Genomic DNA, 15,215 nt, shown 5'->3' on the forward strand with positions numbered 1-15,215 from the left:
CTCCATATATTTCATGATAAAGATTTCAAGAAAATAGTTTGTAATATTTTACATGGTACACTTTCAGATCAAATCCAAGAGATGTTTCTGTATAAAAAGAGTAAAGAAGAGTTTAAGAAAATTGATAGGAAGGTATAGAAAGTTGAAAAGACGAGGACGAATCCAAGCCTGTAGGAAGGGATCAGCTGTAAGACTGTATAGAGTTCGCCGACGAAAGGGATCTAAAAAGGCCAGCAGAGCACGTAAGTACAGAAGAAAGAAGCCAAGATTTATGAAGGCTTCAATAGGCAGAGAAGCTAAGATGATCAGAAAGTAAAAGCAACACTGAATTATTGACGGTTTTTTCCGTTATTTCCCGATCATGACAAGGAGCACACGGCGGGTGTGACCGGTCGGCAGGGGATACTCACTCTTCCATGGCACCTGATCAAACCTCTGACGTTTTAGAGGTCCTTGTTTGCTCTGCTCCAAAATTTGTATTTGTTTAATGAACTTTTGAGCTTGAATACTGTTCGTTATCTCCATACATTTCACAATAAGATATATTTTCATTTTCACAATCAACATGCAAGCATTATTCGTAGAATTCACTTGCCCTTTTCAAAAAAAAAATCTTACGCTTAGGATAAAAACTTGACAGCTCTGTAATCTCTGGTTTGATAAAAATATTTACTTTTTTCCTTAATATAATTTAAAGATAAAGGAAAAATAATATTTTAATTTTTAGTCTACCACAGCTTAGACATTAGTTGGATAATGGGAAATTTTTTGTCTAAGTCGTAAAATTTTGTATTATGCATATAACTCGGAAGTTTGCTATGTTTTGGGAACCGACAATTTTACAACTAAAAAAAACGATTCTGATCATTTTACAACATTGCTGAACTTAATTGTTTGAAATTATTTTGTATTCCTTATGGCGCATAAAAGAATTTCTATTGATTGCTGTTCGGAAAACCCAAAATGTTTTACACGGTAAATTCACTGAATTCGATATAAAGAAAATCTTGTAATAGCGATTTCCTTATGAAATAAAAAAACAATCGCTTTGGATTTTGCTATAAGCAAGTAAATACTTTACCAATGTAACTCTATGATTGTCGTTAGAATAAATAGATTAAATAAATTGCTAAAGCTGCTTTCATATCGACTGTGAATGCAGTCGGATAATCTTTAAAAAACAGATTTATCTTTAATACACTGATTCGAGAATGATAGTGGCATAAAATAAACCTATGTTTTCAAACACGTGGAAGAAGAAGGCTTTCTCCATTAATAAACAGCTAACACCTTTTTTCAGATTGTTTTAAAGCAAAAACAGTTTTTGGTGCTTTCAAGAGGAGCTTCAAAGTTGGCAGAGCAAGCAACCGAAAACAGTGCTACCGCAAATGCTTGAAGAAAGTGAAAAAATTCAGATATTATGCGATACAGGTAATGTCATATACTAGTAGCTTTAAACTAATCTTATCTTGAAGATAGGTCCTAGACTGTAAAAAAAAATAGCCAAAAAATTGTTGAAAGGAGAAAAAAAATATCGTCTCTGGTTTGTACACTAGTATATGTGCTATCTTAAGTTGAAGGAGCGAATCTGTTTAGGTCATTATTACATTGTTAAAACTGGAGAGAGCAGAAAAGATAAGCTGCAATTATGTAGCCCTCTCTCCGATTTTTTCCCTGATAGCATCAGATAAGAGATATCGAGGAGGGCTATATTATTTCAGCAAAGAAAAAATGTTCGAATGATTTCGAAAGAGTAATATATGGGTAAAGATTTTGAACATATGTTTACAACATGAAATGAGCAACATAAATTTAACCAATGTCCAACATATGTTCATATGAACTTCTACGATACCGATTATGTTGGAAACCTATGTCGAATAAATATTTCATACTCAGAAATATTCACATATACATTCACATATATATTGGGGGGGGGGGGGGGGGGTTGTTGTTGTTGTTGTTGTTTTGATATACGTTGTTTAAACAGGTTGTATAATGATCAAATATGTTTGAAACATATCTTTTAATTTTTAAAACTGTGTACTAGTAATCGAATGGGAGCCCTCCGTCAATCTTCAACATTAACACCACTTCTCCAACTTGTATTAAACTTGAGAATGTGCTACATTTGTTGGCGTATATTTGCAGAATAAAACCAAGAAATGTTTCTGCTTTAAACGACCTCGGGGAAATAGATTGCGGAGGTTGTCTAGAAAGTTCGGAAAATTGTCAGGCAGACGGAAACGACAGATATGCAAAAGGAGCTCAAATTTACGGCTTTACAGTCGCTTCAGAACAAGAAAAGTGAAAAAAGGAAAGAAAAAGTATAGAGGAAGGAAAGGAAGAAGAAGAGGTAACTTTAAGTCATATGATTTTAAAATTCGAATTCTGCAGATTAAACTAATTCGAAAAGAGGAAAATGGATATGTATTTTAAAGATTTATTTTACTGGATTATATAATATGTTCACAAACAAATTTTATAATTTAAACTCATGCGCAAGTTATGAAAAATATTATCACTAGTCTCAAATTAACCCGGATTTGATTTATAAGAATGATGACTTACGGATTATATCTTTATCTTAGAGCGATGTCCTCGAGGACGTGGTTATGTGAAGACAAGGACTGGGTGTTATGCAGTGTTTCATCAAAAGTTCACTTGGCCAGAGGCCGCGGTATATTTACCTCATTTGTGCTTGGTCTCAAAAAAATTTCAAAAAGTTATATGTCAACACCATTCTGAGAATAAAAAGTCCACCAGTAAAAGTAATGCAAAAAGATAATTGAAATATAGTAGTGGCAGTATTATTTCATGTATACAAAAATCCTTCATAAAACTGCCAACAGAAAATAAACTTGAGTTTAATAATAGGCCTCAAATTAAACTGTTTATAAATCATTTATTTCTGGAGCACCATGCAAATATATTACTTTTGTCTAAAAAAAATCAGTCTATGCAACGTTTGAGATAAGAAAAAGCCAAAAATTCTTTCCAAGGCAGATTAAATAATTCTATGTACCTCTCATCCATGAAGGACTAAAACAATCGATTTTTCGTAATACATGTAAAACAAATAAATAAAAATTGCACATTTTTTAAAAATAAATTTTCATAGATATTTTGCTTCGTGGAGGGAGCACGTCTTGTTGAAATTCGAAATGGAAGGAAGAATAAAGATGTTGTTGCTTTAGCCAAAAAACGAAGACTAAGTATGTCTACAGATTTACAGTTTAATGAACTGGATTATCATATTGGTTTATGGCTGTAAGTAGGGACCTGTTATAAATGAAATTCATTCAGAAATAATTATTTTAAAAACTCAATTTTTAACCCCTTTTTACAATTGAATAGTTTTTAATTCTTAAATCAGTTTGTTTGGTTGTTGTTTTTTTAATCTATTTTTGTTTTGAGTCAAAACGGCATTTTTTAAAAACCAGTTTATAAAATATTTTTTTAATAAGGAGGCAATATATGGATAGCAGCCAATGACATCATTCAAGAAAATGTCCTTCGATTCATCGGCACCAACAGAAGCGTGCGTACTTCTCTGAAGAAGGGGATAGGTAACAACAGAAGAAAAAACTGTGTCCAACTCACCCCTAGCTCCAAGTGGAAGTCAGCTGACTGCAACCAGAAACGCGCTTTTATATGCGAGAGGTGTGTCTTTTTATTTAAATGCTTCTTAAACGCTGCTGATTGATGGGATGGTTTGTAGATCTGCATCCTTATATGAATATTTATGACAGGGTGTCAGGGACATGCATAGAACTCAAACTCATTTCTCCGTCTTATTTCACAGAATTCTTTACATGCGATTGATAATTGTTAAAATTTCATTTTCGATGTTTTAAGGATATTTATCCTATCTAAATCAAGTACATTGGACAAAATTGCTAACGCACCACTCAATATTTTCATCTGTAAATAGAACATTTGTCTAAATGGCATAAATAAATCTAATATATGCCATCTTGTTCAATGTAGTCAAATTTGCCAATGTAATGGTATCCTAAATAAGACCCTCAAATGGTCACTTCTCCTAAAACCAATTTCCCGAAATCAATTGCGTACCGTTTTTGCTCCGATATGAAATTAGTGGTTACCATGGTGGTCAGTGAGGTTGCAACAGTGACGGTTTCCCTGCATGTTTCTCAAATGAATGAGAGCGTAACATGTCTATCTTATCGCCTAGTAGTCACCCAGGCCTTTGGCATCCATACCAGGACAAGCTACTTCCGGTGCATAAATATGTGGTGCTTCAGCAATTTTTTTTCTAATTTTATAATCTTCAATCTTCCATACATGTAGCATGAAGGGTGATTTTTATTTGTCTATTGCACACTTTTTGACTGTCATGGTATTTTGTATCCATATTCAACGCAGATAAAGAACAGAGAAATTTGAAGAAGTTTACCAGCACTATAATTAAAAAGTGGCAATTGTAGAGATTTAAAACACACACCCTTCTTTGTATTTCTCTTTTCAGATACCCTCGACGATGGGAATAAAAGGAACTTGATGTTTGTTTACCAACATAATGCATTATCATAGCATAAACCAAACTTTGATGATATTGTAATGCTCTTTGATTATTTAATAAAAAGTAAAACACGACAATTTAACTTGTTTTTTTAATTCTTGAGCTCGCCGGAGGCTTTCTTTAGCTATTCTTTTCGATGGTGATATGCTTTTCATTATGAATATGTGAGCATCAGTATTTTTTCTTCAGTTCTTGCTTCTATCTTAAGGCGCCTCGGCCCTTTTAAAACACACTTTACATAAGATAATTCAAGCATAGGGAATCCATTTTCCATCTACGGGGAGCCAACAAAGAAATAGGAAACAAACTGAGCAAAAATGATTTGAAAAACTATTTTGCCAAAAGACTCAGACTAACCATATATAATCCAAAGAATTGTTTACAATGGGCAAATATTTATTTCCTTTATTTCTTATTGTGTACACTCCAAGTTTCTTTCGAGATTTAAGACTCATATAGTATATACAGTAAAACCTCGTTATCTCGAACTCGATGGGACCTAGCGAAAACTTCGAGATATCCGAGGATTCGAGGGTAGGTAAAATACTTCAAGAATAAGTAATTGGGACTTCCAAATCACTTCGACATATCCATGGTATTCGAGATATCGATGTTTGAGATACCAAAAATCATATATGTACTGAAGCCTTTTTCGGAAAATAGATATATGAAGACTTTGAAAGGGTGTACATTTGTTATAGCTTGCTCAAGAAGAAATGAACTGTATACTCAACATGAGGCAGATAGACATATTACGATGCTCTGTATCATAACTAAGGAAAGTAAATGCATGTACAAGTTAAATTCCTTGTCAAAATAAAAGATTAAGAAGCTCGCCTTGACGAATTTTATCTGTAAGTAACGCAGAGTCTCGAAGAAATGAATACTCTGGAAGTGTGTATCCCTGATTAAATGCAACATCCATTGGTAAGTTTGGTCGCCACAGGGCTTATGTTTATATGGAAATGTACTTGCTCTAAAAGTTTAAACTTTTCAACGATAAAAAAATAAAGGTCAGATCCAGTATCTGAAGCAAGTGTGGCAATGTACATCCCTATATGACTCATCCATGAAAGTTTGTTCACCAAAAGGATTGTAGTTACTTGGGAATGAAATATGGAGATAACGAACAGTATTCAAGCTCAAAGTCCATTAAAACAATACAAATCAGGTGAAGAGCAAACATGAACCCCCAAAAATATCAGAGGTGGGATCAGGTGCCATGGAGGAGTGAGCATCCCCTGCCGACCGGTCATACCCGCCGTGTGCTTCTTGTCATGATCGGTAAATAATGGAACAATCCGTCGACAATTCAGTGTGTAAATAATGGCCTAACATTAAGTATGAAAAACGTCAGTCAGCACATGACTTAATGATAGATTGTATTTGCTGACAAGGTCATTGTATCGACCATATAACTTATACGAAATGATGACTTTAAACGAGACTGTTGATATTCTTGTTTCATCAACTCGTTTGTTAATAACATACCGCGTTTTAGAAATTGTTCATACGTAGAACATGCTCTTGCGTATCGAATGAACTGAGAGATATACACCCCATATGCAGGTGATAAGGGTATATTACTGCATAAGTAAGGGAAGTTGACGATTGAAAAAGTTGAAGTCATCACCTTTATCATAAAGCTTTGTTGTTAGATTACCATTAATGTCTTTTTCTAATAAAATTCAATATGAAACAGATGTGTCAGACTCTGTGGTATCTTTTATTTCAAGCTCACTGGGATACATCGTGTCGACATATGAATGGGAATAACTATTAATTGATAATACGTCGTCGATATATCTAGATGTCGAGTTGAAGGCCACAGCAAGAGATTTCTTTTTCTCACGTGTAAGATTTTGAATACATTTTGCTTCATATGAATATAAAAATAGAACTGCTAACAACGGGGCGCAATTGGTACCCATGGGAATTCCAATAGATTGTTGGAAGACCTGGTCTCCAAAGACCACATAGATATTGTCAATCAGAAACTCAAGCATATTTTCAATATCAACTTCAGAGTACTTGTGTATACAATCAGAATGTTTCAACAAAATAATTTTGCAAATGACTAATGACAAGGTAAGTAAATTTACGAGTTCCATTTTTATTGAAAAAGCAGCTGTCAATGGTGTCAAAAAGCCTGGACTTTAATTTATCGTGGGGAATGGTTTTATACAGAGTTGAAAAGTCGTAAGTTTTTATGTTACTGATTTTGGTAAAATTTTGTGATTTCAAATTTTCCAAAACTTCCTTGGAATTTTTAAGTATCCACAACTGATTTACACCACTTGTCGAATATATTGTTGCACATTACTCCTGAAGTTTCTTCTTCACTGCTGTTAATATTTAAGTGAGGAGTAAAGAAAGAGACTTGGTAGAACATTTATTGGAACCCGCTATGTATCTTTGTTTGTTTGTAATCTGTTCACTCATCCTGTAGGATAGGATAGGATAGGATATCCAGCATCCGAAGCATGCTTGGAAATGTGCATCTTTAGATGCATCAGCCATTAAAGTGTGGACTAATCATGGCTTATAGTTAATAAAGAATGATCTTGCTTCACACACTCTAACCTGGTCACTCATCCAGAAAACCTAGTAAGTTAGATCCATGCAGTATCCGAAGCAAGCCTGCCAATATGAATGTGAATCATCCATGCAAGCTTGGTCATGACATGGCTTAAATAAGGCATGGACTTGCTCCAAATAAATCCTGGTTTCTCATCCGGAAAATGTAGGTCAAATCCAGCATCCGAAGTAATGTGTAGCCCTAGATGCATTATCCATACAAGTTTGGTCATAATAGAACTTGTAGATACTTGGGAATGGACTGCTCTAAAAACATTAATATCGTCACTTGCTCAGAAAATGTAGGTCAGATCCAGCATCCGAAGCAGGGAGTTTCATCCCTAGATACATCATCCATACAAGTTTTTGGTCACAATAGGGCTTAAACGTGTAGTTACTTAAAAAGGAACTTGTTCCCAAAACCAGGTTACTCATCGGAAAAATGATGGTCAAATCCAGCATCTGAAGCAGGTCTGGTAGGGTGGATTCCTAGATACATGCACTATATACCCTCGGCATCGGTGTTGGGTTTCTGCTAATATTTTCCAGAAAAGAAAAGGAGCATGTTAGTTTTTGGATCAGGGTAAAGCTTGAAGAGCAGGTCTCATTTCCACTACCAGACGTTCTTCGGATGCTGACCTACATTATTCAGATGAGTGAACAATCAGAAGAATTTGGAGCTAGTTTCAAAAAAACATTAAGCCTACCTAGACTAAACGTGCATGGATGAATTATCTAATAGATATAGATGCTCACTTCCAGACTTGCATAGGATGCTTGATCTTGTTCTAGGGCCATAAAATTTAGACGAGCTCACTTTTGTTCTCGCTCTCACTTGTTCACTATTAATTCCTTTTGTAAAAAAAAAGAGACCGAGATCAAAAAGTGAGCTCATCTAAGTTTTATGGCCCCGGATATCGCGTGTAAAACGTTGCATTATTTTTTGTTATTCCTATTCAAACTTTTTTAATTTTTATTATAAAACATGTCATTCCTATTCAATAAAACGTAATTCCTATTCCATAAGTTGTTATTCTTATGCGAAAAAATGTGTTTTCAATATGTTATGATATGATATGCAATTTATCATTCCAATTCAATAAGCTGTTATTTGTATTGGAAAACATGTGATTCCTATTCAATAATTTGTTATTCCTAATCGGAAACATGTGATTCCTATTCAGTAATTTGTTATTCCTAATCGGACACATGTGATTCCTATTCAGTGATTTGTTATTCCTAATCGGAAACATGTGATTCCTATTCAGTAATTTGTTATTCCTAATCGGAAACATGTGATCCCTATTCAGTAATTTGTTATTCCTAATCGGACACATGTGATTCCTATTCAGTCATTTGTTATTCCTAATCGGACACATGTGATTCCTATTCAGTAATTTGTTATTCCTAATCGGACACATGTGATTCCTATTCAATAATTTGTTATTCCTAATCGGAAACATGCGATTCCTATTCGATAACTTCGTCTTTGAAGCCTCACATATTTTTTTTAAATATCCGTCATATAAATGCTCCAAGGATAGAAAGTCCATGCTTGAAAGTGACCTTGGTTCGTGGTCATGTAACCCTTTTGAAATAAGTATAGCAAAACTTGCATGTAAATAATCCTAATATTAGTAAATCAAAATTTTTCACTATTTTTGTAAGGTGATTGGTGTATTAGTATTACTTTGTAACAATTTACAGGAGGAAAGTATAAACACAAGATGAAGTGAAAATATAAAATAGTTATTGCATATTCATTAAACCCCTATAATTTACTGGTAATCTTTATTTCGTTTGGCAGTCGTCAAAAACAGTATATTTCGACTGCTTGTAGCAAACAAGACATAAAACTTGAATGTATCATCTGTCTGTCATCTCTCTACGTGTTTTCCGGTATCTACACAGTCGCGCTCTGAATAAAACACGAGACAATCTACAAGTCTACAAATGTAAAGTCTGCATGTTTGTCGAAGTTTGATAATGAGAAACTATGGAGGGATGTCAGTGTCACAATTCTTTTTTTCTAAAAAAAAGTTTTTATTTTTATTTTAATTCTAACTTTTTTGTTTTCCAATTTTATATAACTAATATTTTTTTTTAATTTCTATTTAATTGTAACTTATTGATTATCCAATTTTATCTTAATATATTTATCTCTCGTTTTAATTCTTACTTCTTGATTTAATTTTCTGATTTTATTTATTTTCTTCAGTTGCCATATTTTTGGCGAACATTGGTCTGATTTTGATTCGAATTCTTTATTTTTTTTTTTAATGGAAAAAGAATGTTAAATAAAAAAAAGTAAGAGTGAGTAACCCGGATGAAACGTAAACATACACAGAAGTCTTGCGCGAACAGTCGACGTAACGATATTTCCGGGAATATGAAGAAAATTAAATATATATATATATACTCTTCAAAAAAAGAAACGCATAATAGGAATTATACCCTGAAAAATGTAAGATAGTTTTGTGATACAATTTTTTTTAGATGGATATGATTCATTCTAGTAAAATGCGTTATTTTTTTTTTACGCATTTGTTAATTGAACAGCTATTCTACAAATCTCAGAGGCCAAAAGACCTGATTTTGCAAAATGCTAAAAAAAAAAAAATTCCCTAATTTTCATTTGTTGGTTTTTGATGCAATTGCTTCAGGCACCAAAGGGCTATCAAAAGCTAGGGTTCTCCATATTTTGATTCTAGTTTTATCTGAAAATTGACTCTATATAAAAATGCTGCATCTGAATGTTGCATATCACAAAAAGGAAAATGGGCGACTGGAAGCAGCTGTACAACAGTCTACAATTGCAAGAGGTTTTAATGTTACGCACAGCACCATATCTAACCTATAAAACATATACCATTAACATGGAACACCCAATGCCAAAAATATGGCAGACCACACGTGACATCAGCAGCACAGGATCGCTTCAGTGGCTTACTTAATTTACATGAATGTTTCACAATGACGTCATCAACAGCATTAGCTATCCCTGAACTGCACAGAACACCTAACAAGATCGTTTGCAGTTGACTATGGAATGCTGGAATTATTGCCAGAGGATTATTCATGCCATTGTTCTGACCCTACAACACCGTAAATATCGACTTAACAGATCTCAGATCAACAAAGTATGGCCACAGCAACACCGTTGAACATTTTTGTTTAGCTACTATTCCAGAATGTTTATCGCAAAGCCTGTTATAAGTTTAAGAGTGCATAAGCTTCGTAATGAACGTTTTACAGAAAACTGCCTCCAGGACGTAGATAGATTTGGTGGTGGTAGTGTAATGATATGAAAAACGGTATTACTTAAACGTAGGACTGATTTGGTTCATATTGAAAGGACTTTGATGGAAAAAGGTACTCTAATGATGTTCTACCTGCGCATACCTTTCCAATATTGCAGCATCCTGCAGCCGTATTTCAATCTGACAATACGCAGCCACATACGGCTCGTTTGACAATTTCGCATTCTTGCAAAGTAACGGCAACCTGTTGTTTCTGCCATGGTCATCTAAATCGCCAGATTTAGACCCAATTGAGCATGCATGGGACAAAATGGATTGGCATGATTTGCCAAAGGCAATCGCGTCTCCAGACTCTGCAGCAGCTGATCAAAGCTCTACATTTACAGCGGGAGAGTATTCCTATACATTTTTTACTACACTCATTTGCTTCCATTAGATGCCGTTTTAGGCTATCATTTGTGTCGGGGGGGGGGGGGGCATACAAGATATTGATCTTTAATTACCTTGAACTGTTTATGATTTTAAAATTATTGAGTAATTATGACATTTAGATTGTAGACCTATTGTTAACCACATTTCTTTATTGTCAATACATCATTTTACTAAATAATCTTTATGTTCAATTTGTCACTAAAATTCTACTATGCGTTTCTCTATATTTACAAAACCACAATTCAGATCAAAATGAAATTTGGCACACATATATAGTCATAAACATGTTCTATAAATTATAGATGTTGCGTAAAATTTGCAATCGGACCATCACTCGATCGGCCTTTTTCGTGAAGTCGAGAAAAAAACATATCCGAGGTTTGTAGGGAGCGTAGCGGAGACAGCCGAGGGTTGCCGATTGGCGCTCGCTAACTATCTAATAAGGGTCTGTCATCTTAATCATAATAATAAGGAAACGGATTCGTGTAAGTTTTCAAACTTGTTTCTGAATCCTTTTTGATTTTTTTTACTACTTGCCTGTATTTTCTGCTTGTCATTTTCAAATAAAATATGGCTAAACTAAAGCGCTAGCAAAAAGGAAGAAGTAAAGGAGAGAAAATTGCACTTTAACCCCCCCCCCCTTTCCAAAAAAAGAAGACGTCTTTCGCGCATACTTTGTGTCCGCCTGATTAACCCATGTGTCGTGACCTTTTGACATGCATTGTATGATCCCGATCCTCATTCTGGAACACATTAAACATTACACATTATACTTTCTTGATGCAGAGTATTTGTTGATACTGTCTTTCCACAAATTTTAAATCATAAAATTTGTGGAAAGACAGTTCGATTCACACAACCACACACACACATACACACACGTTTTTGTTCTAATACTCGGAAAAGTCCAGAATAAAACTTTGTTTTCCTGATGACGGAATGCCCATGCAGTACATTTAATATTCACGTCCGGGATAGTCCACGGCGGTTCCACTCAAACTTCAATTAACAGAGGCCGCCTAGACCTGATTAACACATAAATTTACGCAATTATCACACATACGAGTCGGATGCTCTTTGATGCAAAGGATTGATACTAATTCCTTAAATAAATATTGAGTGACAATTTCCTTTTTTACTGTCTAAACATTGATTGTTAGATAGATAATTTTAAGCATATGCAGGCAAAGAATTGACACTAATTCCTTATGACAATCTACATGTACATTAGCGGTCGATCAAGTGTATATATTTGCTTGTTTCATTAAGCGTTTGGGCCGCTCCGCATTTGTGACGCTTAATTAATGATATAATTATATCATTAAGCGGCTATTTAGCATGTCAACTATTGATGCAATAATTTACGATATTAAGCGGTTTCTACACTGCATACTTTCGTCAGTTGCAAAGGCTATTGATATTATTATAAGTGACTAGTATCAAGTGCTTGGAAGAACCATTTTCACTTTTTTTTCAGTCAAAATTATTCCGAAACTAAGATCTGACAGTAAATGAATTGTGGCAAATTACGAACCACCTGTTTTCTGTGTGTATGGTCGCAGAATATTGGCTGGGTGGGGGTGGGGGTCAGTTGAAAAAGTGGGCATTGTTTTTATGTGCGTTTCTCCTTGTTCCATGATTTTCCTTGTTGAATAGGATTGGGGGTTCAAAGTGGGTTAATTTCAGTCCAGTTTTTATATGCAAAATTGATTACATAAAAAATTAAAATTCAAAATTCGGGAAGGGGACAAGGGTTCAGTAGTAGGTGAATTTAAAATTAAAATCGGGCTCGATCAACAGAAAAAGTTCATCACACATTTCTTGTTTCTTGACATAGAAGAGTGCCCTTTGGAAAAAACAGAATCACGGTTATCACTAGACACCAGTGACCAGATGCCAGCGGTCTAGAGTAGAAGGATACGTCAATGTTTTCTAGAGCTTCTTCTTTTCTTAGATTTATTTCACCATCTGCAAGAAAACATAAGTTTTCTCCTCTCTTTTTACCATCGCATTCGCAGGCAACATTTAGGTGAGTTATGACATAACACAATCACTGACAATTGCATAAGAAACTGTTTTATTGCAAAATTGTCCCGTAATTAGTAAGTTTGAATACTTTAAAGTGATATCATACCAGTTGCTAGTTCCTTTACGAATTGTTAAAGAAGTGCTGAATGTTGTCCATGTTCTGAGCGATGGCATCGGAACAGAGGAAATTCGAGTGCGTCTCACTTGCACCTATTCGACAGTTTTACCGTCAGATTCTGGGACACCCGTTATAGACTTATACTGTACGTGCAGAAATATAGTGTTTAATATATTGCGTTGCTTATTTACACAGAGATCTTACAGAGTGTACATGGTTTAAAAAAAAATCAATAATGTTTAAAGCATTCAGGTCTGGTACAATCACTAGATTTAGCTACGTAGTTTGAGTTACCTACATAGCTTCATTTACCTACCTGAAGTAGCTTTTTTTAGCTACTATTTCAAACTTATTTCTTAAAATAGCATTTTTCCCAGAAAGTGCAGAAAATTGCACTTTGATGCAGTGATAATTTTCAACTTTGAACTCATCTGAAAACAATTCATGAAAAAATCACTCTTCAAGTTGTGGTTTTCTCTGCACAATTGCAATCAAAGTGCTAAAAGTTTTGGGGCTGTATACAACAGTTGATTTGTGACCTAACAGTTACTTCTTGAGTGAAATAACAAAGAAAACCAGTTTTGGTTAACATGAGCACAGTGTGAAGTAAACATACTTATTTCAAGCCTCATCGCACACAAAGTGGTTTACAGTTACTCAAACAATGGAAATACATATTTTCCTTAAAAGTATTCAAATGCAGCAATGTTAAAACTATCTCTGCTTTAAATTGCTTTTTAGATAATACCTAGAATAAAAATTAGTAGACATTTACTTGCAACTTATTGTCTTTTTAAAAGGTATGTAAATAAAGCTATGGTAGGTAATCTTGGCTACATAGCTAAATGTACTGATTGTACTGGACCTGACATTTATCAGTGTATGTATGTATTCTCTTTAGAGAAGTGGACAGGCTTTCGCTTACATCCACTTCTCTTTGCAAGCCTTCATGTTTTGATTCTGGAAAATGTATAAATTTAGAACCGGTGATGGCCTACACTTCGACTGACATTTTGCTTAAAATATGCCTGAATGTACGTAACAGACGTTTTATTATCAATTTCAACATAAATAAATACGTAACAGACGTTTTATTATCAATTTCAACATAAATAAACACAACTGTCACAAGAAAACCAACCTTTACGAGTTGTTAATCCAATTTCACAAGTTCTCTTCTAATAATGCATTTGGATAATATTTTAAGTAATGAAAGCATTTCAATAGAAGGGTTTCATCCACCAATTCATTATAATAATTATAATAGAATTATAATAAAAAATTAACAGCACAGATTAATAAAACAATATCACCTGGTAAATGGTGGAGAATCGTGAAATCATATCCAAACTAAATAATAAACACAAGCCAACACCTTCTTTTAAGATGGATGTTCAAACATTATTTGATCCTATAGACAAGGCTAATGCCTTAAACAAATTTCTTAACAAATATTTCCTGCATTCATAATCAACCTGATGTCCAGGTCCCCCTTTACACCATATGGACCCATTTAGAATTACAGATAACGAAGTATTAGATCAGTTATAAATTATTAATATACATGTAATTTTAAATTTAGAATTTAAAATTTTAATTTTAGAATTTTAAAACATATTACACAACAATCCATATTCAATATATCACTTAGCGATGGAACACTTTCTAACATTTGGAAAACAATGGAAAATTGCCCAAGTTACACCTGCTTATAAAATTAAAGGAAATGCAGATGATGTTAGTAACTATAGACCTATATCAGTCACATCTGTTGTTTGCAAATTATTAGAAAAAAACTTATTGATAAGTATCTACACAACTATATAATTGAAAATAGTATACTATATAAGTTTCAGTCTGGTTTTCAAACAGGTGACTCAAGCCACTATAACCAGTTGGTGGAAATCTATTAAATAATACTACATCATGTATATCCAGTCTTGATAAAGGCAGGGATGTAAGATTTGTGTTTTGTGATATAGCAAAAGCCTTTGATAGGGTTTGGCATGAAGGAATCATTTAAATTAAGGCAATCAGGAATATCAGATCAAATTATAAACTGGGTTAAGAATTACTTAGTGAATAGAAAACAAAGGGTGGTCCTTGATGGTTATGCATCAACTCTTGCATTGGATCGACTAGTTCAGGTGTCCCTCAAGGATCTGTTCTAGGGCCTTTCTTGTTCCTATTATATATTAATGATATTTCTTCAAATTTAACAATGTTTGATTAATTGCTGATGATTCCTCACTCT

At 34.0% G+C, this 15,215-nt stretch overlaps 1 protein-coding gene across 1 annotated transcript in view; it reads left to right on the forward strand.

Annotated features, from left to right (window-relative positions):
• The first annotated feature begins 12,702 nt into the window (after positions 1-12,702).
• Positions 12,703-15,215, forward strand: part of LOC133202812 (insulin-degrading enzyme-like) — a 29,127-nt gene continuing 26,614 nt past the window's right edge. Inside the window, exon 1 of the mRNA XM_061338690.1 lies at positions 12,703-12,844. Coding sequence (XP_061194674.1) covers positions 12,741-12,844 — 104 coding nt within the window. The 5' untranslated portion in view covers positions 12,703-12,740. The remainder of the gene's footprint in view (positions 12,845-15,215) is intronic.

Source organism: Saccostrea echinata, unplaced genomic scaffold, assembly GCF_033153115.1.
Source record: "Saccostrea echinata isolate AGI-Se365-2 ecotype Australia unplaced genomic scaffold, CSIRO_AGI_Sech_v1 ptg000047l, whole genome shotgun sequence".
Lineage (NCBI taxonomy): Eukaryota > Metazoa > Mollusca > Bivalvia > Ostreida > Ostreidae > Saccostrea > Saccostrea echinata.